Source organism: Mustela putorius, unplaced genomic scaffold (genome assembly GCF_011764305.1).
Source record: "Mustela putorius furo isolate JIRA1106 unplaced genomic scaffold, ASM1176430v1.1 tig00000196_pilon_pilon_pilon, whole genome shotgun sequence".
Taxonomy (NCBI): domain Eukaryota; kingdom Metazoa; phylum Chordata; class Mammalia; order Carnivora; family Mustelidae; genus Mustela; species Mustela putorius.
Window position 1 is genome coordinate 11,676,248 of NW_025421310.1, and position 27,205 is coordinate 11,703,452.

Below are 27,205 nucleotides of genomic sequence, written 5' to 3' on the forward strand. Positions count from 1 at the left end.
GGCCCTACACTAGTTTTATCATTTAACTCTGGAGTTATAAAATGCTTCTTACTCTAACTAGGGGATCACCTCACATAATAAGTTTAGAAATGAAGCCTGTTGCAGCCACAGACACCCAAAAACATGCTACAGGGGAGTGGGGGTTCTTGTGTTTTGTGTGTTGTGTTATTGAGGCTATAACCTTCATCCCTATGATCCTAAAGTTGCTTGTGCTAATTCAGTGAACTTCATGCAACTTCCAGAGAGTAACTGGGAAAGAGAGCAAAGGGAACTTAGTTAAGAGAAAAAGAATGACAAACACTCTCCTCTTTCCAACAGCTTTCTAGGCATCCAAGCTAATGAATTCTGTCAAAGATGTAAGCTCTACCTACCATCAGTTATGAGAAAAAGTAGAAAATGCATTTAAAAACCCTCAACAGGGGCACCTGGTGGCTCAGTGGGTTAAAGCCTCTGCCTTCGGCTCAGGTCATGATCCCAGGGTCCTGGGATCAAGCCCCCATCAGGCTCTCTGCTCAGCAGGGAGCCTGCTTCCTTCTCTCTCTGCCTGCCTCTCTGCCTACTTGTGATCTCTTTCAGATAAATAAATAAATAAAATCTCAAAAATAAAAATAAAAAAAAAACCTTCAACAGTGCTAACTCTGGAAAAACAAGTCTATGCACCCTTAGTAAAGAGGATGAGAAAAAAATAATATGGTCAGGTAATTGACAGAATTAGCTCCAAGAGATTGAAACGATCATCAGAACACTTGTCTCACATCATCAACATCATAAAGACCGCATCCTCTGACCATAAAGCCATCAAATCATGACCAGTAAAATCCAACTGACCAAAAAAAAAAAAAAAAGCCTTATCATGGAGCACACTACACCACAATTGGAATTAAATGAGGTTTAAACAGATGTTCATGTTGGAGAGACCATCTGGATATAAATTCTAACAAATCTGCTACATACTGAAATTCACATGGCAGAGTTGCAAGGGCGTATAGGGGGATTTTCATCATCTTCTAGGATTTTATTAGAGAAGAAAAACTGGAGAATCACAAATTTTGGTCCCAGTTGAAGGATGAGATGATATAATAGCAGCAATCTTAACATTTACTGTGTTTCTCTCCAACTATGTACTCATCTTACGGAAGGCTTTCTTCTATCTATTACAATCGCAGTACCTCTCTGGCTGTAACTTAAGGAGTAAGTTTCAAAGGGGTCTTTCCCACATTCCTTACTCTGCAGTGTGAGTTCTTACAGGGATTACATTGGGATTATGTTGAGACAATGTTGAAGGCTTTTCCACATTCCTTAGATTCATGGCATTTCTCTCCAATGTGAGAACAAATGTCTACTGAAGATGAAAGAAGGGGGTGCCTGGGTGGCTCAGTCTATTAAGCAGGGGACTCTAGATCTCAGCTCAGGTCTTGATCTCAGGATCGGGAGTTCAAGCCCCATGTTGGGCTCCATGCTGGGCATGGAGTCTACTTAAAAAATATTACTAGTTAATAAAAAATGAAGAAGTCATAAAGCAGGAAGGCATAAAATCTTTCTAGACCTTACCTTCACAAGATGTGAATATGTAAATGTGTGAATTCTCACATTTTCATCCTTCAGGGAAGACTTGAGTTCCCTTAACATGTCCTTATGTGCTTGGTCTTTTGAGAAAATTAATGAAGCTTTTCTCACATTCCTTTCATTCACAGGACCCCTCAACTGTGAATTCTTATTTTTATCTATTTATTTTTAAAGCTCATCTATTTATTTAAACAATCTCTACGCCCGACGTGGGGCTCAGACTCACAACCCCGAGAGCAAGAGTCGCAAGCTCTCCCCATTGAGCTGACCAGGCATCCCTCAACGGTGAGTTTTCAGATGGCTTTTAAATCTGTGAGAATTGGTGAAGTCTTTCCCACATTCCTCACATTTATAGGGCTTCTTCCTAATGTGCTTTGCTAAGTGTTTGTCAAGGTGTAAGGTATATCTAAAGGCTTTCCCACAGGTCTTGCATTCATAAGGTTTCTCTCCGGTGTGAATTTCCATGTGTTTCCTAAGGAATGACAGATACACGTAACTTTTCCTACAATCTTGACATATATATCTCCCCTCTCTGGTCTTAGTCTTCCTGTGTGAGTCAGAATTTGCAATGTGGACAGAGGTTTTCACACCTTGATTCTTCTCGTGATTTGCCTCTGCCATATCGGGTTGCCTCTGCACATCATGGGTCGAGCTATTTTGGAAGGTGATTTCACATGGATTAGACTCATAAGTCTTCTCTTTCATGGGAGTCTTGCATAACCTAAGGGAAATGTCTTCCTCAAAGGTTTTTCCAAATGGATCCCATTCATGGAAGTCCACCCCCCTGCAGATATTATTATGGGTCTGAAGCACATTGTTCTGACGGTCAGTCCATATTTTGGACTCTGGCTCCATCTGATGTCCTACAGATGGGGTCGTCTCAACATGCTGCAAGATTGTATCATTTTTGTTGTTTCTGTAGATCTTTTGATGACTGGTTAGGGCAGGATTTTGTTTCAGAATGTTTGAGCCATGTTTCTGGATACGGTTTCCTGTAGAATCTCTCCATGAGCGAGGGAGAGAGTCGTCCCTCATATCATGAGAGTCATGGATTCTAACCGGAGACTCATCTTTTTCGTGTACAGTGGCAACTCGCTTCAACTTTTGCTCCCTTTGTGTGAGTGGTTTGTCTGTTTTGTGGCATTTCCGGTCTTCTCCCAATAGGGACTGCTGGGAAGCATGGCTCACGGTGCATACTCTCTTTGCTTCAACAGGTGTCTTTTTAGCAAGAATGTCTGGCTGAGGGGTTGAGTTTTTTGTCTGATGTTGCTTTAGCAAATCTGAAATAAAGGGACACAAAAGTTAAGTTCTTTGTTGACCGTTAAGGTGGGTTGGAGATGCTAAAACAGGCAAACACCGGTGTGGGTTTCTTTTCAAACATTCACTCAGCATATGTGAGGGGGATGTGAAAGGGAAGGAAGACCAAGCAAGTGAAGCAGAAAGACATCAGGGATTTGGGCCGCATCAGGAGCTTGACCGTGGTGATGATGGGTTCTGTGGGGATTAAGAGCATAGTCAGGAATGCCACATGGGCAAGAATGGAACAAAGAGTCTGTCATGGACTGAATTTGTGTTTCCTACAAAACCCTATGTTGAAGCCCTAACTACCCCCCCATGGGATAGTATTTGTAGGTGGGGCCTCTGGGAGTAATGGGGTTGAGATGAGCTAGGACAGTGGGGGCCCCCATGATGGGACTAGCGTCCTCACAAGAGCTGGGGAATGGAACTCACTGTCTCTCCACCATGTGAGGACACAATGAGAAGGTGGCCATCTGCAAACCGGGGAGAGAGACCTCACTGGGAATGAACCTGCTGGCTCCTTGACCTGGAACTTTCCAGCCTCCAGAATGTGGGAGAAAGTCTGTGTGTAAGTCACCCAAGCCGTGGTGTTCTGTCATAGCAGCCCTAACAGACCAAGACAAAGCCCATGTGTAATTTTAAAGATGAAGGGGTGGGGCCTCTGGGTGGCTCAGTCGACGAAGCATCTGCCTTCACCTCAGGTCATGATCCCAGGCCCTGAGATCACGCCCCACATTGGGCTCCCTGCTCAGCGGGGAGTCTGTTTCTCCCTCTCTCTCTGCCTCTCCCCAGCTTGTGCACTGTCTCTCTCTCAAATAAGTAAATAAAATCTTAAAAATTAAAAAAAAATTGCAATGAAATTCACTTAACATAAAAGTAACCATTTTAAAGTGTACCCTTCAGTGGCATCAAGGACATTGGCCATGTGGTGCAAAGAGCACCGCTACTCAGTTCCAGGACATCTCCATCACCCCCAAAGGAAAGAGAACTACAAGACCATGAAGCGGCCACTCCCTGTTCTTCCCTCCAGCCCTTGGTAACCGCGAACTGGCTTTCTGTTTCTATAGATTTGCCTATGCTAAATATTTCATATAAATGAAATCAGGTAATACATTGTCTTTCGTGTCTGCCTTTTTCCACTTAACAAGATGCTGCATTTGAGGTTCGTCCATATTGCAACCTGTTTACCATATTTCATTTGTCCATTCATCTGTTGATGGACAGTTGGTTGATTCCCACATTGTGGCTGCTGTGGGGAGTGTTGCTATGAACACACCTGTATCTTCTGGAACATCTGCTTTCAACCCCTTGGGTAGATACTAAGGAATGGAATTACTGGGTCATACAGTAATTCTACATTTAACTTTCTGAGGAGCCACAGCTGTTTTGCACATGGATGAAATGGATTCTTCATCAACATTTCCACATTGGAAAATCCTTCCTTGTAAGGATTCCTGTCTTCCCAGCAGGCAGGTGCACAAGGTAAAATTCCCCCGCACCATTCCCAGACCAGCTTCTTGCTCCAATTGGGAGACCAGACTCTGTTTGCCTAGTTGAGATGCCCGGTCACGGGAAACGGGACAGTGCATGATGGCTCAAGAGAGCAGGGCCAGGATTTTCCATGAAACAGGGGTGCACATTGTGGTCTGCAGGGGTTCTGGAGCTAAGTAAGTGTGAGTAGGGAGCAACAAAGTGGTCCCTCTGTTTTCCTCACGAAACGCTCTGTTCTCCATGTTCACCCACCTAAGGACCTCCCGAGGGCTGTTAATCAGGAAGAGAATAAAAATGCAATGCAATGGACAGATTTCCTGTCTCATGGGGTGAACTCTAGTCCACCCCCCGGGGGGGGGCGGTGGCCCCATCTTGGTTATTCAGCAAGTCCCACCCCATTTCTCAGCACCGCTCTGGGAACCTAGGAGGGGGTCTGACTCGCATTTGTCCTGGCCATGAACATGTCTGGGAGGGTAGGATGCTCACCCAGAGAGGCCAGGTTCCTGCAGTTTTCCAACATCACGTCTCTATAGAGAATTCTCTGCCTGGAGTCCAGGAGGGCCCACTCCTCCCTGGTGAAGTTCACGGCCACGTCTGTGAAGGTCACAGGGTCCTAGAACAACACACCCATTTGGGGAGCACTGTTATGAGCTGAAATGCGTCCCCTCCCAAGATATGCCAATGTCTTAACCCCCAGGACCTGTGAATGGGACAAGATTTGGAAAGAAGGCGGTTGTGAAAGAGGTACCATGAGGGGGCACCTGGGTGGCTCAGTCAGTGCAATGTGTGACTCTTGATCTTGGGGTTGGGGGTTGGAGCTCCACCTTGGGTGTAGAGACTGCTTAAAATCTTTAAATAGAGGGGAAAAAAAGCTTAGCAGTACAAAAGATCTGTCTAACCATTTGCTGTTAAATCATGGAAAGTGTGAACACGCATAATACAGGGAAAAGGAAATGCAAACAAGCCCTCACCCACCATCTACCTGTTTCCACCCATCCCCCTTCACTGCCCTTCTCCTATCGCATTATTGTCAACAAAACTCCAGCTATCATAGCATTGCATCCTTAAATACGTGCATTTCCTATCTCTAAAGCATGAGGAATCTTTTAAAATGGGGCCACAAGGGCACCTGGGTGGGCCCCGTGGGTTGAGCCTCTGCCTTCGGCGTGGGTCATGGTCGCAGAGTCCTGGGATCCGGCCCACATCGGGCTCTCTGCTCGGCGGGGAGCCTGCTTCTCCCTCTGCCTGTCTCTCTGCCTACTTGTGATCTCTCTCTCTCCCTCTGTCAAATAAATAAATAAATAAATAAATAAATAAATAAATATCTTTTAAAAGAGAAACACGAGCAGTAGTGTTTTTATAGAATCAAATACCCTTGTCGGTCTCGGAAGACCCCCCATATGACATTCGGTCACCTGAGCCTTTTAAGATCTGTAACACTAGCTGCAGAAGAGTGCACAATGAGCTCATTTTCTCATTTTCATGAATTAAAGGAAAAATAAGGAACCTTGAAAAGACAGGCAAGGATCTACAAAAGTGGCTGCTTCTGCGCAGCCAGGAGCCTCGAACAGAGCGAACCAGGGCAGATGGAGGAAGCCTTCAAGATCTACCCCAACCAACCTGCAATTTTTTAAACACATTGATCTATTATTACATATTCCAGAAATACATTATCAAGCAAAACACAACCTACAATTAAGTAATTTACAATACAATTGATGAGGTTGGCTTTTTTTTTTTTTTAAGCCTTGAAGTCATCTTTTCCAACTAAAATAAAAATTCCTTCTACTGGAGAGATTTAATTAATGGCTTTCATATTTCAAAATTCCCTAGGGGTGCAAACAATGTACCAGGTGTCAGAGTACCCACATCTTCTTAAATACACCGATTCTCCGGTCGAGCTCCACATCAGGACTCCCTGCTGGGTGGGGGGAGCCTGCTTCTCCCTCTGCCTCTGTCGCTCCGCCTGCTTGTGCTCTCTCTGTCTCTCTCTCAATCTCTCCCACAAATAAATAAAGTCAATCTTTAAAAAATATATACCGAATCCATTTCTTAAGAAACAGACATCCATCCTACCTAGGCTTCAAAATGCCAAACATTTATGTGGGGTCCCCAAGATCCCCTCGCATTCACTACTCTGGGGTTCACGCGAACTCAGGTTTTCACAAAACAAACAGAAACACGACCCTCAGTATGACAAAGTTACTAAGTGTCGGGGCAAGCTGGCGATTACAGGCAGCCCCATCACCGTGAATGCAAGGCTGCAAACCCGCCCTACCACTCATCAGGTGAAGAGATCAGACCCCGAGGAAACCAGCAGCAAAGTCAAAAGGATTCTTCCCCACCCCCCCACCCCCTTACTTGTTTGCTAACTCACCGATAAACTTTGTTCCCTAAAAATCACAGCCCTCAAAAATGCTGCTGTTTGACATCCTATCAGTAAGAAAAGTACATCCCACTCCTGCCTGGGGGGGAGTCCTGAGTCACTTGGACCGGGAGGCAGCCTCCAAGTGCAACTCTGGGCAGACCTTCAGATAAGGGGTTTGGGACACAACATTCCACCTCTATGTGACCTTGTAGTTTCCAAGGGACAGTCCGGTCCAGATCATTCCTTCACACGCAGTTCAGCCTGAGCCTATCTAAGCCAGCCTGCAGTTACATTTACTCTGAATTCCACCCCCTCCCTTCCTCCCACCCCCTCCCCGCCCCGCACCTCTCAATCCTGTAAGGAATGAATGCCTCCATCCCTTCATTTGCAAGGTTCCTCTCTGGGGTGGATCTCTGTCTCTCTGTCCTTGCAACAAACCCAGATAACTGGGGCTCCGGGTGAGTCCCTGGTGATCTCAGACACCCTGGGGTTTGGAGCAGTGGGAAAAGCAAAAAACAAAACCAAAAGAGAATTCATAGTTCTGGGTGGGCTCAGGTAAGCAGGTGGAAGGAAAACACCCACATCGGGACAGTGAAACTCGTTCCCACCGCTGCCCGGAGCTTCCCTGGGAACAGACCTTCCTGGAGTCGGTGAAGGACAAACAGGCAACTTGTTGAGACCAGGGGGTTTGATCCTGTCCACTCCCCTGAACTCCTTTCACCTTGGCCTTTTATAAATGCCCTTAACCGAGACCTCAGTTCCTCAAAAAGGAAGAACGTGCTTCCGGACCCTACTCAAATCCGGCAACCCTTTCCCCAGAAGAGAACCCCAATGGCCATCCCCTCGATCTGATTGTGCCCAGAATTTTTCAGCTCGCCCTAATCACGACAGACTCCAAGACTTACCTGGATCTAAACAGCAACCCCGCCCCGCCCCCGCCCCGCCCCGCTGCAGCCCCACCTCCGCCGCAGGCGGGTGTCCCCCAGCCCCGGCCAGGGAGTGCCCCCTGAGGCAAGGAGAAAGGCGCATTTAGGGCTCGACGCGCGGGCCACTCTCGGCCTCCTCTCTCCTCTGGGACGGAAAGAATCAGGCTTCCCCGGACAACGGCTCCCTACTCCCCGGAACCTGACCCGGTTCCCCCAGCAGTGTGGACTCCGCGAGAACCGCGCACACTCACCATCTCAACAACACCGGCTTCGGGACCGGCCTGCGGGCAGCGCAGCCTAAGGGCTCGTTCCCTGTGCGAGGCAGAGGGTTGCAGGGCTGAGGACCGGAGGAGTGGGACTGTAAAAATAACTAAAGAAACAAATAAAACAAAACGACGCCCCCCCCCCCCCCACCCCCCAGGAAGGATCGACGACAGAGACTCGTCCTGCCCAGGCCCTTTGTACCTGCTTCCGGACCCCCTCCTCAAAATGGATGGTTTGAGGGATTGGGTAGGGGCGGAGGGAGGAGGAGCCACAGGAAGGGGATCCTGGGACCTGCACCCCTGCCGGGCTCTGGGACTCCCCCTCTCCACCCCCGGGTCCCGCAGAACTTTCTCCCCAGCCACTTCTGGTCCTTGGGGGAGCCCGGAAATAAGAACCACTTCCCAGGGAAAAGAGGACTTCTCAGAGCTGGAAAAGGACAGTGTGGTGGAAGGGTCCCTGGTTTCCCTCTTGGGCCCCCCCCCCTCTTTTCCTTTTGCAACCTTCCCCACTCGGCGAGCGCGGGCTGACGGATAACTGCAAGGTTTGCGCGAACAGTCCTCCGAAAATACTATTCTGACCGTTACTGGGATTGAACCAGCGACCCTCCGGCGAGGAGCAGGAGCGACCTCCGATCCCAAATTCCAGCGAAAGAAAACAGCTGCCTAAAATTCAGCCGGCGAGGGTCCCGACCCAGCTCCCCTCGCTGCTGTCAAAGCGCCTGGATCCGGAGTCACGTGACCTTCGGGCGCCCTGCGAAACCCTTCGGTGGAATAAAGCGTTTAACCTCAATTAGAGAATTTATTCTGGATGGGCCCCGACAAGACGTGATTTACATGCCCCTCCCCCCGCCACCCTGTCACCTCCCCTCCACCCTCCCGTCCTCGCCCTCCGCCCCTCCCCCAAAGACTGAGGCCAGCCCAGCCCGTTCCTCTGACTCTAGGAAAGAAGGGCAGGGAGCCACCAAAAGTCCATTAAATCAATTAAATTTGTCTTAAATGTCTCTTTTCTAGTCATGCCATTCTACTCTAAAGCTTTCATTGTTTAATACTAATATATACCTAAACTCGTTTTTCAAAAAATAATCTCTACTCCCAAGGTGGGGCTCGAATTCACAAACCCCCCCCCCCCGCCCCGCCCAGATCAAGAGAGATCAGCAGTCCCACTGAAAGACCCTAGTGGACCCGCACCCAAGGACGCACTCACAAGAGGATTTTAATCGGGCATGCTCGGACTCCCAGGGACACTTGACCACAAAATCCGCGAGGGATGGGTCAGTGTCTGAGAGCCCGGATCTGTTTTGGGAATGACTTAATATAGAATTTTACAGTCCATTACATCAGAGCCCTCACTTTTCTAGCCAGTAATTTCAAAGCGTTACAGCAAGGCCTACACACAGGTAGCCACTCCTTTAAAACCAACCATACATTCTGGCCAGTCACCGTTCAGGTAGTGTACAGTAGAGGGTACGTGTTGAATTGCACATTTCTAACCTTTATCTGTATAGTGCTGAACCGCACGTCTCCGGCCTTGGTACGGGAGACAACCCTTATCAATTTTACTTAGTAGTAGGGGAAATTCTTAACAGGGGAAGGGTATAACTTTATTTGATTACACAGCGAGCGAGGGTTTAAGCAATTTTTCATTTTGTAGCAAAGCATTAGAAGCATTATTATACAGAAGCCAGAACCAGCTGGGTTAAACACAGATTTTTGCTATTCGTTATCCTGTTATGCTGCTTGCTGACTCCCTTATCTATGGTCAGCTGGCCACAGTTTCTTAGTTAGCATGAGCTGGTTATAAAAAGAATGTTAAAACTTATAGGCTATACTATAGTTCTGACCTGGGGTCCTTCACCACATGCTCCGCTGACTGAGCCAGCTGGGTACCCCCTAAACTCGTTTTTTAAAAAATGCTTCATTATTTTTAAAGCAGTATTAGGTTTACAATAAAACTTGGGCGGTACAGAGATTTCCTGTATCTCCCCGGCCCCAAACATGGTCTCCTTCCTTATCAACATTACTCTCCAGGATGCCTTTTTTTTTTTTTTTAAGATTTTATTTCTTTATTTGATAGACAGGGATCACAAGTAGGCAGAGAGGCAGGCAGAGAGAGAGAGAGAGGAGGAAGCAGGCTCCCAGCTGAGCAGAGAGTCCGACGTGGGGCTCGATCCCAGCACCCTGGGATCATGTCCTGAGCTTTAAATATGCCTTTTATGAGTGGAGCTACTGCTGTATTGAAGACTTCTTCCTGTTCTGCAGACGGGCCAAACACAAAATCATAGGTAAAGGATTTGTCAGTACCAACCACCACCTGAGGTTCCCCGGTACGAAAGAAAGGCACATCTGGCAGCCCTCACTAATCTCTTTGGGGACCAGAGGGCGACATCGCAGTGCCACTCTTACAGGAATTCCCTTCACCTCTCTTAACCCACTGAGCCACCCAGGCGCCCCCCCCCTTTTTTTTAAACCAGAGATGAACTTACATACAGTAATCAGCCAAAGCCCATAGTTTGCCTTGGGGTTCACTCTCCGCGGTGTACACTCTATGGATTTGGATAAATGTGTCCATCTATCCATCACTGTAAATTCACACTGAGTATTTTCACTGTCCTAAGAATCCTCTGCGCTCTGTCTCTTCCTCTCTCTCCCTCTACCCCCACCTACACTACAATCAATTTCTGTTGTGATAAATATACACAACACATGAACTCTTGCACTATTTAAAGGGTCTAGTTCAGTGGCATTAAACCCATTCCAACCGTTGGGCAATCATCCCCACTGTCTGACTGCAGAACGTTTTTCTCTTTCCAAACGAAAGGTCTGTATCTATTAAAGACTAAATCCTGCCAATTGCAAGAAAACCGACTTTTATTCACCATAGCCTGGGAAGGAGTCTTTCCGATTGCTCTGAAGAGGTCCTCCAAAGCTTGTTAGCTGCTGGGGACTATATCTACAGAAGGGAGAGGGGTATCTGTTTGTAAGCATTTCTCTAAGTACTTGAGCATCACAAGGTATAACTTGTTACAGTTGTTAAAATTAAGGTTTACGGATTTCCACTGAGACACAAGAAATACCCTCAGGTCATCTTAATACATTATGTTTTTTATCTGATTGTTTAAAAGTGTTGCTTGCATGCCTCTGTTTAACTGTTGTTTATTTTTCTGGTTTTGATTCTTCCTTGAGGTCACTTGAGAGGGTCACAGAAGGCTGACATCAGTCACTTAGCACAATTTGATTTTACTTTTTATTTTATTTAACTTATATTTTTATTTTTAAAAGATTTTATTTACTTAATTGACAGACAGAGATCACAAGTAGGCAGAGAGGCAGGCAGAGAGAGAGAGGAGGAAGCCGGCTCCCTACGGAGCAGAGAGCCCGATGCGGGGCTTGATCCCAGGACCCTGGGATCATGACCTGAGTCAAAGGCAGAGGCTTTAACCCACTGAGCCACCCAGACGCCCCTACTTTTTATTTTTATTTATTCTTATTTTTTTCTTTGTTCTTTTTTTAAAAGATTTTATTTATTTATTTGACAGACAGAGATCACAAGTAGGCAGAGAGGCAGGCAAAGAGAGAGGAAGGGAAGTAGGCTCCCTGCTGAGAGAGATCCGTCCCCATGGGGGGCTTGATCCCAGGACCATGGGATCACGACCTGAGCTGAAGGCAGAGGCTTTAACACACTGAGTCACCCAGGTGCCCCTACTTTTTATTTTTAAAAAATATTTTATTCTCTTAATATACCTGAGAGAGAGAGAGAGAGCACGGGCACAAGCAGGAGGAGCAACAGGTAGAGGGAGAAGCAAGCTCCCCAAGGAGCAAGAAACCAGATGTGGGACTCAATCCCAGGACCCTGGAATCATGACTGGAATTGGGGGCAGACTCTTAACCGACTGAGCCACCGAGGTGTCTGAACTTAGCACAATTTTAGTGCATGTCCCCATTTCCTTTTCCCTCCAGCCGCTAATAACCTCTACTTGCGTTCTGCCTCTATGACTCTGACAATTCTAAGTACCTCCTAGAACTGGAATCATATAATACTTGTGCTTTTGTGTCTGGCTTTTAATTTAATTTTTTAAAAAGATTTTATTTATTTATTTGACAGAGATCACAAGTAGGCGGAGAGGCAGGCAGAGGGAGTGGGGGGAAGCAGGCTCCCTGCTGAGCAGAGAGACTGATCCTGGGCTTGATCCCAGGACCCTGAGATCCTGACCTGAGCTGAAGACAGAGGCTTAATGCACTGAGCCACCAGGCACCCCATTTTATTTAATGTTTTCAAGGTTCATCCATGTCGTGGTCTGTATCCATGCTTTGCTTCTTTTTTATTGGTGAATAATATTCCACTGTAAGATTACACCACATTGGTTTATCCCTTCATCCGTTCATTGAATGTGGGTTGTTTTCCCCTTTGGGCTTTTGTGCATTATGCTATAAACATGGGTGTCCAGGGGCATCTGGCTGGTTCAGTTTGTATAGCGTGGGACTCCTGATCTCAAGGCTGTGATTTGGATCCTCAGGTTGGGTGTAGAGATTGCTTTAAAAAAAAAAAAGTCTTAAGAGGGGCACCTGGGGGGCTCAGATGGTTAAGCGTCTGCCTTTGGCTCTGGTCATGATCTCCAGGTCCTGGAATGAGCTCCAGATTGGGCTCCCTGCTCAGTGGGGAGTCTGCTTTTCCCTCTCCCTCAGCCCCTCCCTTTGCTTGTCCTCCTTCTCAAATGAATAAATAAAATTTTAAAAAGAAATCAAGAAAAAAAGTGGGTGTAAAAAACACAATTTTTTTTTAAGTTAGTGTTTTGTTTTGTTTTTTAATTGTCTTGGAGATGTGGGAAAGCATTGCATTTCCTTTTTTTAAAAGATTTTATTTATTATTTGACAGAGAGACACAGAGACAGGGAACACAAGCAGGGAGATGGGGAGAGGGAGAAGCAGGCTTTCCGCTGAGCAGAGAGCCCGATGCGGACCTCTATCCCAGGACCCTGGGATCATGACCTGAGCTGAAGGCAGAGGCTTTAACCCATTGAGTCACCCAGGCGCCCCTTTAAGTTAGTGTTTTTATGTTATAATTTATTTTAAGACTTCTGCTTTCCACTCTTCGGTATCATTATACTTAAAGCACATTTCTATAAGCTCTGTAGTAAGTGAATTTTTATTTTTAATAACTGAATCTTAAAAATCCCATCTGAAAAACTTTGTCTTTGAATTGGAGTCAATCCATTTATATTTAATGTAGTTACTGATATAACTGAATTTAAATCTGCCATTTTATAATTTAATTTATATTTTCTCCTTAATGTCCTGTGTTCCTTTTTTTACTTTCTTGCCAAATCTTGGATTATTTTATAATCCCTCTCTAAATTATTCAATCTTTAAATTTTTTTTTCAGTTACGCTAGAGATCTCAAAATACATTTTTTTTTAAAGGATTTTATTTTTAAGTAATCTCTACAACCAACACTTAGGGCTCAAACTCACAATCCCAAAATCAAGAGTCACATGCCCCACTGACTGAGCCAGCCAGGTGCCCCAGAAAACACATTCTTGACATAAATATCTAGTATATAATTATAGTTTTATTACATCAAAGATAATGTAAAGACCTTAGAATTTATTTATTTTTATTTTTTTAAAGGTTTTATTTATTTATCAGAGAGAGGGGGGGGGCAGAGAGCGAGCACAGGCAGACAGAATGGCAGGTGGAGGTAGAGGGAGAAGCAGGCTCCCTGCCGAGCAAGGAGCCCGATATGGGACTCGATCCCAGGACGCTGGGATCATGACCTGAGCCGAAGGCAGCTGCTTAACCCACTGAGCCACCCAGGCGTCCCAAGACCTCAGAATTTAAATTCACTTACTCCCTTGCAATTTATAGGCCTACTTGTGTTATGTGTTTTGGAACAGTTTGCATTTTAAATCCTACATGATGTTATCCCTATTGTTTTATAAGACCAACGTTAATTTGAATTTCCCTTGATATTTAACCTTCTTTTTGTGTCTTTGGTCCTTTCTGCATCTTTGTTTCCATCTGCATTCTTTTTCTTTTCTTTTTTTCCCCCTTAGTGTAAGGCAGCTGGTGATAAATTCTCTAAAATTCTTGCCTCAAAATGGTCCATTTCCTTCTTATTCTTAGGGATATTTTTACTGGGTATAGAATGCTGGGTAGGAACTTTCTCCTTCACACTTTCAAGACATCACTCTGTCCTTTCTCTGTGGTCCGATCTTTTTATTGGGAATTCAGCCGTCACTACAATTTTTATTCCTTTAAAGGTAAGAGGCTCTCCTTAGCCCCCTCCCCAATACAGCCAAGATTTAAAAAAATAGTTTATTTTATTTATTTATCTTTTTAAAGATTTTATTTATTTATTTGACAGAGAGAGAGAGAGACACCACAAGTAGGGAGAGAAGCAGGCAGAGAGAGGGGGAAGCAGGCTCCCTGCTGAGCAGAGAGCCCGATCTGGGGCTCGATCCGATCTGGGGCTCCATCCGAGAACCCTGAGATCATGACCTGAGCCAAGGCAGAGGCTTTAACCAACAGAGCCACCCAGGTGCCCCTGTCTCATGTAAAATTATTTATTTATTTATTTTTAAAGATTTTATTTATTTATTTGACAGAGAGATCACAAGTAGGCAGAGAGGCAGGCAGAGAGAGAGAGAGGAGGAAGCAGGGTCCCTGCAGAGCAGAGACCCCGATGTGGGACTCGATCCAGGACCCTGAGATCATGACTTGAGCCGAAGGCAGCGGCTTAACCCACCGAGCCACCCAGGCGCCCCAGTAAATTTAATTCTTAGTCCAGCTGGAAAGCCTTTCCTTCCCTATAAAATCATGATGATAAGGAGAATGAAGGGAAGAGAAATGCAGATAAAATTAAATCCCACTGATAAATATCTGAGGCAGGTTGAGGACAGTCCTCAAGGGACTTGTGGCGGCCTTAATGTAAATGCTTGGCTGGTGACAGAAAACAACCTGACCTTGACAATCCCCAGGCCTCCAGGACCCTCTAAGACTTCTTTAATGAAGGGAAATCCCTTTAGAGACTCATGTGACCTCTACCTGCCTACCCCCAACTCAAGAATATATAATCATTCCCACCTTAACACCTCATGCAGTTTCTTTCCTTCTTTTTTAAAGATTTTATTTTTCTATTTGTCAGAGAGAGGGCAGAAGCATGGAGAGCAGCAGAACAGGCAGAGGGAGAAGCAGGCTTCCTGCTGAGCAAGGAGTCGGATGTGGGGCTCAATCCCAGGACCCTGAGATCAGACGCTGAAGGCAGACGCTTAACCGCTTAACTGACTGAACCACCCAGCTGTTCCCCACGTGCAGTTTCTGCCCACAGGTCCTATCCCCAGGCTATAATAAAAGCACCTTTTTTGTACCATAAAATATCTCAATAATTCTTCCTTTTTTTTTTTTTTAAAGATTGTATTTTTAAGTAATCTCTATCTCCATCATGGGGCTTGAACTCACAACCCTGAGCTCGAGTCCCCGCTCCACCAATCGAGCCAGAATTCTTTCTTGACTGTTGAACTCAACTGCCCAGCATCAATTACGTTGTACACCTTAAACTTACCAATATTATATGTCAGTAATATCTCCAAAAAGGTGGGGGAGAAAAAGGAAATGCCACTCCAGAATACGTCATTTTGGGGTAAGGATTATTTTGAGCTGAAGGCAATCGAGAATGGGTTGATGCAAGAAGAGCTCTCTCTCTCTCCTTCCCTTAAATGACTGAAAGCAAACCATAAATTTCTCTTTGGGGAAGGTACCTTTACCCGACCCCCTCTCTCCGCCCCGCCCTCAGCTCTGTACCAGGGAGAGAAAAAGGACTCTTATTGTGGAAGGTGGGGGAGTCAACACAAAGACTAATTTGCATAAACTGACTTTACTAAAAGAGCCCGTATCTTTCATTAGCGCCCCCCCCATTTCTTAGTCCCCTCCCTCACTAGGTCTTCTCCCTTAAGGTCCAAAACCTCTTTTCTACTGCTTGAGTTTCACTTTTTTCCAATGAACTACCAAGCATGAAACTATTAATAAAAACTGTGCGCCTTTTCTCCCATGTATCTGTCCTTTGTTATTTAATTTGCAGGCCCCTGGTGCTTAACCTGATGTGGGAAAGAAAAGCAAAAGAAATATTAAATTTCCCCACTACCTATAGCCTGACAAGTCCTTAAAACAGGCAGAGTGACATTCCTCTAGAAACTCAGCTACCTTGATGTTAACACTTCGCTAAGGGCAAAGGACAATCTTAGCCTGACCCGCAGGATCCTTAAAATCTACTTTAACATGTAAAAATTCCTTTGGAAACTTCCTTTATCTCTACCACCAAGATACACGTTGGCTCATATCCCCCAAGCGCATGGCCCATTGATGTACATCTGAAGGGTCTCATGACTAAGGTTTTATTAGATGGTAATAAAAGGCCTTTTCTCAACAATAGGTAGCCCTCATCAAGGTCCTGAAATCTTGCTTCCAAAATTCCTTAGAGACTTACACTATCCCCAACTCCCTCCCAGCTTGAAAGTATATAATGGGCCACTCCTGTCCCCAGTGCAGCTCCTTCTGCCCAAGGGTCCTGTCCCTGGGCTTTAACAAAATCACCTTTTTGCACTAAACACATCTCAAGAATTCTTTCTTGGCCTCGGCTTTGAACCCTGACATCTTTCCTACATCAAACCTAAGAGGGAAGAGGAGAAGTCTTTCCTTCTCATTGTGGGAAGACAGTGCTAGAAAACACAAACACCACAGATCCGGTAACTCCGTTCCTTAATGACACTTAAGAAATGGAAAATGACTTTGTATCATCCTAGGGCCTCCTTGATTTGAAAGTGATCCACTTTGAAAATAAAATGCAGAATAAAAGAAGCCAGAAGTTCCCCCAAGGCAGTTAAGGATTTTCTCCTCTATCCTGACATTCCAAAGCAGGGTCTTTTCTTATCTACATTAATTGATCTTACTTTATGCATGAGGGCTAAGTTTTATTGAACAAGGAGTTGGGAGGGGGCACCTGGGTGGCTCAGTAGGTTAAGCATCCGCCTTCAGCTCTGGTCATGATCTTGGGATTCCAGGATCGAGCCCCACATCAGGTTCTCCGCCCCACATCGGGTTCTCCGCTCCATGGGGAGTCGTCTTCTCCCTCTCACTCTCTTCGTGCTCTCTCTCAAAAAATTAATTAAAAATCTTAAAAAATATATAAGAAATATATGTGCGGTCTTTGTTTTGTTTCGGAAGGCAAACTAGTGCACGGAGATTGACTTTGTCTTTGCCAGCAATTTATTTAACACAGGGTCACTGCGAGAAATCCTAGTAAGTTTGCAAGCCAACAGCATATAGGTTAATGTCTCCAGGAAGCCAATAAAGAAATACCACAGTCCAGACCAATGGCAGATCAGTCACACCAGTTCCAGGCAAGGGGAGATGAACGGGAATAAAGTCGTTCAATTGAGATGTATTTTTATACCCGTTGTACTCTGGTGAGCTGACGCCCAGCTGTCCGGACAAAAGCCAAAGTCCCCTGACGCCAGAGTGCTCTCTTGCTAGCACCTGCGCGGACAGCCTTTGGGAGGCGCTGTTCCCTTTCCACCTGTTGGGGACCGAGTTGCCTTGACCTTGGCAGGAGCTAATCTTCCGAAGGTCCTCAGAAGGTCCTCTACGTAGCTAGCTACTTAGAGCAAACAGTCTCCTTGCCCAGATGCAACAGTTTCCACTGATCTAAATGTCGCCGGTCACCAGTTGTTTTTACATTTTTATTGATAAAGCCCCTGGCTGGTTTCCTCTGAGGCGAAGCTACGGAGAACTTCCCAGTGACAACGGATGACTTGACCACATCCTGTCCTTCACGCTTCCAGCAAAATGACTTTACTTTTTTTTTTTTTTTTTTTTTAAAGATTTTACTTATTTGATACAGAGAGAGAGGGCACAAGCAGGGGAGTGGCAGGCAAAAGGAGAGGGAGAAACAGGCTCCCCACCCACTAAGCAGGGAGCCCTATACAGGGCCGGATCCCAGGACCTGGGATCAGGACCTGAACCTAAGGCAGTCACTGAACCAACTGAGCCACTCAGGCCCCCAAAGACGATTTTACTTTTAAGAACAATTTCATTTTGGAGGACCCCTGGCTGGCTCAGTTGGTACAGCACATTGACTCTTGTCTCAGGGTCACGAGTTCAAGTCCCATGTTGGGCCTGGAGCTTACAAAAATGGTGGGGTGGGGCACAATTTCATTTTTGTCATAAACAAGTGGGATTTGAAATCATAGCGAACTGATCTACAGCAGCCTTCTATCCTGTGGGGCACAGAGCTTCTAAAAATCCTTGGAATTTCCCATAAGGCTGATAAATGTGTTTTTGTTATGCTAATGAGGCGACTGCCAGAAAGCCCAGAAGGGTGCTGATGGTTGCCAGGGGAACCAACACCGTGTTCAGAGGGTTGGAACTTTCACCCAACTTTCCTCGCCTTTCCCTACGCTGAGAGGCTGCTTGGATTCCCTGGTTATGGCCCTTTCCTCCATCTTGAAAGTGAATCTTCCCACCATTGCTTCCACCGCGACGTCTGTGACCAACACTCCTGCTTCCCTCTCCAATTTACACATACCCTGGTGATCCCATGGATCCACTCGGAAAATGCAGGATAACCTTCCATCTCAAAGTCTTCATTTTAATCATTTTGGCCACACATCCCTTTTGCCATGCGTGGGGACAAATCCACAGGTTTTGGGAATCAGGGCATGGGCATGTCTGGAGGGCCATTATTCTGGCTACCGTAACATGGTAATGAGCTCCAAAGACATTTCTATTAAATGCTTTAATTACATTTACATAAAGATTGAGAAATGCAGGATCGACAAAAACGAGCCAGGAACGTGAGTGGGAAAAAAGCCAGGACCTGTGGATCACACAGCGGAGAGAGAAAATGGGGGCCACATCAGAAAGCAAAGGCAAATTTGTCTTCCTGTGGATGATTCCCACGATGGGTCAGGTCAAGTCCATGATGGATCTGGACGCGTGTATCTTCCCAATGCACAAAGCATTTATCTGTCTTCACAGAAGAAAACACCAACAGAGACAGCGGAATAGCTAAAATGCCAAGGAAAGTAAATGTGCATTTGAAAAATTCTAACGGGTGATTCTCTCTAAACAAACTCTGGGGGAAGGCAGCTGCTCCAACAGCGTTTTCTTTCTTTCTTTTTTTTTAAAGAAAATTTTATTTATTTGACACACACAGAGAACACAAGCAAGGGGAGTAGGTGAGGGAGAAGCAGGCTCCCCACTGAGCAGGGAGCCCCATGAGGGGCTGGATTCCAGGACACGACCTGAGTGGAAGGCAGACGCTTTAACACTCAGCCACCCAGGCGCAAGTTTAAACTTGAATTTAAATTCAAGTTTCTCAGTTACAGGAGTCATATTTCAAGTGCTCGCTAGTAACAGCTGGCTTGTGGCTTCTGCACTGGACAGCATGGATGGGGCACATCTTCATCACTGTAGAAAATTCTATCGGACTGCACTATTCTAGATATAATCTTGGCTCCTGTTTTTGATTATGTGATGGTGACAGAGACTCTCTCTCTCTCTCTCTCTCTCTTTTTTGCTTTTTTCAAATTTCTGATTTTCTTAACTCATCACAAAAGATGACATCTACTTCCTAGTTAGATTTTACCTTCACACGGATGTTTCTAGAATTGGATCTGACGCTAGATCCTCAAAAAAAAAAAAAAAAAAAAAAAAGAATTAGCTGGGATTTCCCTCATGATCCCAGTCCCAACACCATGGTCAAATGCAGCCATAGGGGTGATCGTAGCAAAATTGTTGAAAGATCCAATCTGTCTCGGCACTCAACTTTTTGCTCCCCAATCACTCGAATAAATTGGTAATTCCCTCTCTGAAGTTCTTACTCTCCAAAGTATAAATTCCTAGAAATTCACTGATCGACAAATCTGCCATACTACTGATATAAGGTCAAAGAACACTGTTTTATAATGGAAACTCGGAGGCAAACATATACTCAAGAACAAAAGAATTTTTTTTGATGGTAAAAATCCAATTATTTGGATAAGACGTGATAAATATTTTCTGGCAAGAAGCACTGCAATAAAATGGAATGATCTAGAACTCCCAAATTGGGCCCTGGTCACCAGGCACATTTTCTTGCTTGGGCTCGGTTTAGAATCCTGAGCCCAGTTCCCTGCCCAGCGGGGAGCCTGCTTCTCACTCTCCCTCTGCCGCTCCCCCTGCTTGTGCTTTCTCTCCCTCAAATACCTTTCTAAAGATAATTTTTAAAAAAGAAGATGGTATAGTATGTTACCTGTCTCACTGATTCTAATGATATTTTTGAGTGAAACAGGCGTTTCCTTCATCCTTGCTTTGAAATGCTCATCATCTTCAGGGTTCAGATTATGGCCCTTGCCTGGAATCAGAGGACAACATTCTTATTCTTCTTGTTCTCCTTCTTCTCCTCCTTCTCAAAAAAACAAAAAACAAAAAACAAAAAACATTTTATAGTACTCTGTGTACCCAATGTGGGGCTCGAACTTACAACCCTGAGATCAAGAGTCACGTGCTCCACCGACAGAGCCAGCCAGGCACTCCTGGAGGATAATATTCTGAGTGGTTATTTCTCAGATGTGAAATGGAAAGCCAGTTCCCAGAGAAAAGTAGTTCTTGGGACATCAGTATTTGAGCAGTTCACAGAGGGTGGGAGGCTTTCTAGGCATGGGCCAAGACCCCTTCATGTGATACCTGTAGCCGAACTCCAGCTACAAGAGTTCAGACCACGTGGGAGGACACCATGATTCCCAGATGTGCAAGGTCAGGACGAACACATCACCTCCCCCTCCCTGCCTCCTGCAAACCAGTCCCGGGGAATTAACATCTGACGCTGCTCTCTGCTGGGAAGGATGTGTTGGCCACCGAGCAGGGACCTTGGCAGTCATGTGAAGAAATGTATCATTCGTAAATGAAGTCACTGAAGATGATCATTTCTTCTACCTTTTCCAAAATCTGAACCTCACTATGCGGATCGCTAACACAACTCTCTGATACGTCCTGTGGGTGACTTAGACATTTGACAACCACCCACAATCTTGGATATTATCACCCCAGTTTGGGATCCCATTGACGTTCTCCAAATGGTGAATCCTACCGTAAGAAATACCGAAGCATATTTCTCAGATGCCCTGCGGGATAATGTGGAGATCTCCTCTACCAAATGTGTGCTTGATTAGGAGGGCTGCATGTTAAAATCTGATCAGAATGCGTGTCCTAGGGCAGTGATTCCAAACCTTGCCCTCGCATTGGTGTCACCTTTGAAAAATCCCTAAGATCCCGAGAAACTCACTCTCCAGGTTTCCTTAAAAAGTTAAATGGGGAGGCACTCGGCTGCCTTAGTGGGTAGAGCACATAACTCTTAATCTTGGGAGTCGTAAGTTCAAGCCCCACATTGAGTGTGGACATTACTTTAAAAAAGAAGTCTATGGGGACACGTGGGTGGCTTGGTCAGTTAAGCATCTGTCTTCGGCTCAGGCCATGATCTCAGGGTCTTGGGATCGAGTCCTACATCAGTACCCTCGCTCAGTGGGGAGTCTGCTTCTACCTCTCCCTCTGCCTGCTGCTCCCCATGCTTGTGCTCTCTCTCTCTCTCTAACAAATAAATAAATACAATAAAAAAAAGAAATCTATGGAGCACCTGGGTGGTTCAGCTGGTTAAGCATCTGACTCATGATTTCAGCTCAGGCCATGATCTCGAGGGTCCTGGGATCCAGACACGTAAAGCCCCCACCTTGGGCTTTACCTGGGCATGGAGCGTGCTTAAAATTCTCTCTCTCCCCCTCTCTCTTTGCCCCTCCCCATCCCATCTCTCTCTATAAGTTATGGTGGGGGGAAGGAAATCTAAAAAGCCACCCCAAACCCAAATTAAACAGAATTTCCATGACTCAGCGATTCTACTCTTAGGTACATACCCACGGGAACGGAAAACAGATCTTCATAGAAAAACTTGTACATGAATAATAGTAGGACTATGAAGGTAGAAAGCCAAAAGGTAGAAACAACCCAAAGGTCCATGAGTGAGTAAACACAACATGCTTATCGATACAATGGAATATTATTCAGCCTGAAAAAGGAATGAAGTATTGCGATGTCCTTCTCCATGCATGAACCTCAAAAACATTATGCTAAGGGAAAGAAACCAGTCATCAATGTCCAGAAGAAGCAAACTATAGAGACGGAAAGCAGATTAGCGATTACCAGGGGCCGGAGGAGGGACGTATGGGGAATGACTGATTAATGGGTCTGTTCAGGTGTTTCTTTGTGGGGACAACCTCGGGAACCACTGAATTAAGAGGATTATGTTACTAAGTTCTTGACTCCTTTGGGAGACGGCCAAAAGACAAATTCGAATTTGAGATAATCATAAAAATAATCAAGAGTCCATGAATCAGCTGTATTATGCCATTTTCAACAGTTCTGGACTTCCTATTTTTAAAGTTTGCTTTAAAATTTACATTTAGGGACGCCTGGCTGACTGTCACTGGAGCTGCGGACTCTTGATCTCTGGGTTGCGAGTTCAAGCCCCACATTGGGTGTAGATATCACTTAAAAATAAAATGAAAAAAAAATACCCCACGAAATTTACAGTTAATAAAATTCATGTTTTTGAGGCTCCAGCTCTGAGTTTTGACAATGCAGTTTCAAAGCCACTGCCAGACCGAAAGTAGGAGACTCTGACGCAGTGGAAACGTTTTCTTGGGCTGCCCCCCTGTGGCCAGCTTCAGTCCCAAGTCCTGGCAACCACTCCTCTATTCTCTCCCCAGTTTTGGGAAAACGGGTCCTAAACGCAGTACCACAACGCAAAGGCTTTTGAGACAGGGTTTTTTCCCTCTGGGTAGGAGGCATGTGAGATTTGCCATATGCGTGACTGTTTGAAAACTTCATTACTGTTTATTCTGAGTAGCGTACTAGAGTTTATTGACCTTTGGGTAGTTTCAAGTTTTTGTGGTCTAAACCTTCCCATACTGGGGTGCCCGGGTGGCTCAGGTCACATGATCTCAGGATTTTGGGATCCAGCCCCGCATTGGGCTGTCTGCTCAGCGGGGAGCCTGCTTTCCTCTCTCTCTCTCTCTCTCTCTCTCTCTACCTGCCTCTCTGCCTACTTGGGATCTCTTTCTCTGTCAAATAAATAAATAAAAATTTTTTAAAATAAATAAAAAATTAAAAAAAGAAATGGTAAAGAAAGAATTCTAAAATAAGGCAAAATAGAAATCATAAAATATATGGTAGAAACAAATCAAAATGTATCAGTAGTGACACAGTAGTGACACACACATGATATTGTCCAGTTAATGTACAATGAAAGTCAGACAGGGAAAAATGAAAGTTTCATTTTGTTTACCCAGAAAACAGAAAGCACAAGGCGACAAACATATGTTCTTTTTTTTTTTTTTAATAAAAGGAAAATTGTAACATGCAAATTTAGGGATCTTTTGCACTGAAGCCAATAAAACCATTGAACAGAATCTATTCAAAGTGCCACCCTTGCTGCTCCCCAGCCACACTTACAAGCAAAACTCCCAAGTGTCTGCACTTGACCCTGAACTCTCTGTTTCTGGTGGTCTCAGTGCCCCCACATTGTTGGAAAGTAGGTACCAACTCCAAAACACTTTCTTCTCTAGCAAGACCACAACCCACATCCCAGACAGAGCCCCTTGAACAACAGCTACCTTCTGCTCAGTCCGCCAAGACCTCCCGTGGGTTCAGAGGCAACCCTCTCACGTCCCTCAAACCCCTTAAAGGGCCCAGCCTCATGGGAACTCGTCTGATATTTCTCTGGATGTCCGGTCCCTCTCCTCTCCTGGGAGAGTGAACCAATTCTGCCCTGTTTGTTGCTCCGCTCTCTGTGCAATCCTTCGTCACCCTTGTCACTGGCCAACCTCACAATGGTACCCTATATTCTTCCATTTTTATTCTATTTTATTTTTAAAGATTTTATTTATTTGGCAGAGAGAGAGAGAGAGACAGCGAGAGAGGGAACACAAGCAGGGGGGAGTGGGAGGGGGAGAAGCAGGTTTCCTGACAAGAAGGGAGCCCTAAGCAGGATCGATCCCATGATCCTGGGATCATGACCCAGTGGGAAAGCAGACGCTTAACGACTGAGGCACACAGATGCCCCTCTTCTTCTATTCTAAAATTTATTATTTTTTAAAAAAAGATTTTTATTTATTTATTCGACAGAGAGAGACACAGTGAGAGAGGGAACACAGCAGGGGGAGTGGGTGAGGGAGAAGCAGGCTTCCCATGGAGCAGAGAGCCTGATGCGGGGCTCGATCCCAGAACCCTGGGATCATGACCCGAGCCAAAGGCAGACACTCAACCACTGAGCCACCCAGGTGCCCCCTAAAATTTATTTTTAATTCTAAAAAAGATTGTATTGATCGAGGGGATGGGGCAGGGGAGAGGGAGAAGCAGGCAGAGGGAGAGGGAGAAGCAGGCACCCCGCTGAGCAGGGAGCCCAACACGGGGCTGGATCCCCGAACCCTGGGATCAGATCATGACCTGAGCCAAATGCAAACACTTAAGTGACTGATACTACCTATATTCTACATGCCTTTTAACTACACTTTAAAGATGTCATACACCAAATTGGCCCTTGAGAAAATATGATGATAATCTAAACACCACTTACAATAAAATGCGTTATTGACTTGCAGTTTTCATCTGTTAGCAAGACAGGGTGATAATCGACATAGTATCATTATCGGCACATAAAGAAATTGAGGCCAAAGCTGCTGAGGCTGTGTGGTTCGAGAGAAAAGTGAGACGGGCATGAGGGTGCCGGGTTGGCTTAGCTGGTGGAGCCATCACGCCCATGATGCTTGGATCACAGGGTTGTGTGTTCGATCCCCCATGCCAGGTACCAGATTACATAAACATACATTTTTTAAAAAGCGAGTATTAATAAGACAATGAAATCCAGATCCTAGCCAATGCTGAAATTTTATCTCCACTTTACATATAAGAACACTTTGCTTGACAAAGTTAGTCAAGCCATAGTATCAAAATCCTATATATATTTTTCAATGTTTTAAACAAGATTTATTTATTTATTTACGCAATCTCTGCACACAGCATGGGGCTCGAACTCTTGATCCTGACATCTAGAGTCTCAAGCTCTAGGGACTGAGCCAGCCAGATGTCCCTATATATTTAAATTTAAATAAGAGTTTCCCTAGGGGTGCCTGGGTGTCTCAGTGGGTTAAAGCCTCTGTCTTCGGCTCAGGTCATGATCCCAGGGTCCTGGGATCGAGCCATGAATTGGGCTTTCTGCTCAGGGGGGAGCCTGCTTCCCCCCACCTTTCTCTACCTGCCTCTCTGCCTACTTGTGATCTCTGTCTGTCAAATAAATAAATGAAATCTTTAAAAAAAGAAAAAAATAGAGTTTCCCTGTCATAATTATAGTATTACATGCACAATTCAAAATTATGAATATCACCAGCATAAACATTAATGTAAAAATCATTATTATAGAAACATTTGCCTTTGAGTATCAGTGGGGGGCCTGTCTGGCTCAGCCCCTAGAGCAGGTAACTCTTGATCTCCGGGTTGTGAGTTCGTGCCCCACGTTGGGAGTAGCAACTGCTTAAAAATAAAGTCTTACAAGATAAAATAAAATAGAAAGACAGTAACCGCACATCTCCCTGGGAGAGCATTAGGTTATAAGTAACAGGAGGCAGGATTTCTACATTTAACAAGGGGAGGTTCGTTACTTCTCACCTGATTCAGCCTCTGTCCCTTCCCTTTGGGGTCCTCCTTCTCCAAAGTAATAGAATTTAGAGCAGCCTGGGGATGTCGGAGCCAACAGACCTGCCTTCTCCATTCTGCACCCTGGGGAGACTGAGGTTTAGCTGGTAAGCACTGCAGGAAGAGAGCAGGAGGTGTGGCCTTGGGGGAGGGAGGGACAAACCAGAGTGTCTATCAGCTGTGGATTGCCTCTTGCTGACTGCCTACCTTTTTTTTTTTTTTTTTTAATTTCTTTTCAGTGTACCAGAATTCATTGTTTATGCACCACACCCAGTACTCCATGCAACACGTGCCCTCCGTAATACCCACCACCAGGCTCATCCAACTTCCCACCAAAACCCTCAGATTGTTTTTTCAGAGTCCATAGTCTCTCATGGTTCATCTCCCCCTCCAATTTCCCTCAACTCCCTTCTCCTCTTCATCATCTCCCCATGTCCTCCGTGTTATTTCTTATGCTACACAAATAAGTGAAACCATATGAAAATTGACTTTCTCTGCTTGACTTATTTCACTCAGCATAATCTCTTCCAGTCCTATCCATGTTGCTACAAAAGTTGGGTATTCATCCTTTTTGATGGAGGCATAATACTCCATAGTGTATATGGACCACATCTTCCTTATCCATTTATCAGTTGAAGGGCATCTTGGTTCTTTCCAGAGTTTGGCGACCATGGCCATTGCTGCTATGAACATTGGGGTACAGATGGCCCTTCTTTTCACTACATCTGTATCTTTGGGGTAAATACCCAGTAGTGCAATTGCAGGGTCATAGGGAAGCTCTATTTTTAATTTCTTAAGAAATCTCCACACTGTTTTCCAAAGTGGCTGCACCAACTTTCATTCCCACCAACAGTGTAAGAGGGTTCCCCTTTCTCCACATCCTATCCAACACATGTTGTTTCCTGTCTTGTTACTTTTGGCCATTCTAACTGGTGTAAGGTGGTATCTCAATGTGGTTTTGATTTGAATCTCCCTGATGGCTAGTGATGATGAACATTTTCTCATGTGTCTGACAGCCATTTGTATGTATTCATTGGAGAAGTGTCTGTTTATGTCTTCTGCCCATTTTTTGACATGATTATCATTTTGTGTGTGTTGAGTTGAGATCAGGAACACGACAAGGATGCCTACCCTCACCACTCTTGTTCAACATAGTATTAGAAGTCCTAGCAATAGCAATCAGACAACGAAGAGAAATAAAAGTATCCAAATTGGCAACGAAGAAGTCAAACTCTCTCTCTTTGCAGACGACATGATACTTTATATGGAAAACCCAAAAGACTCCACCCCCAAACTCCTAGAACTCATACAGCAATTCAGTAATGTGGCAGGATACAAAATCAAGGTACAGAAATCAGTTGCTTTCTTATACATTAACAATGAAAACACAGAAAGGAAAATTAGAGAATCAATTCCATTTACTATAGCACCAAGAACCATAAGATACCTGGGAATAAACCTAACCAAAGAGGTAAAGGAACTGTACTCGAGGAACTACAGAATACTCATGAAAGAAATCA

The 27,205-nt window shown here is 45.0% G+C and overlaps 1 protein-coding gene across 7 annotated transcripts; it reads right to left on the reverse strand.

The window, feature by feature from the left end:
• Window positions 1-880: 880 nt before the first annotated feature.
• ZNF114 (zinc finger protein 114) lies at window positions 881-25,800 on the reverse strand. Of its 7 annotated transcripts, XM_045077094.1 has the most exons (7): window positions 25,659-25,800; window positions 20,197-20,349; window positions 8,493-8,674; window positions 7,902-7,962; window positions 7,070-7,208; window positions 4,843-4,969; window positions 881-2,846 (listed from the first exon to the last, which is right to left on the reverse strand). In XM_045077094.1, the coding sequence occupies exons 6-7, from the start codon at window positions 4,874-4,876 to the stop codon at window positions 1,846-1,848; spliced, it is 1,035 nt and encodes a 344-aa protein (XP_044933029.1). In that variant the 5' UTR covers window positions 4,877-4,969; window positions 7,070-7,208; window positions 7,902-7,962; window positions 8,493-8,674; window positions 20,197-20,349; window positions 25,659-25,800; the 3' UTR covers window positions 881-1,845. The 7 variants fall into 7 exon arrangements, 6 of the variants coding, with proteins under 6 accessions (XP_044933029.1, XP_012919597.1, XP_012919595.1 ...); XM_013064143.2 differs by lacking the exon at window positions 7,070-7,208; XM_013064141.2 differs by lacking the exon at window positions 7,070-7,208 and having other exon boundaries at window positions 7,902-7,987.
• Window positions 25,801-27,205: the final 1,405 nt, after the last annotated feature.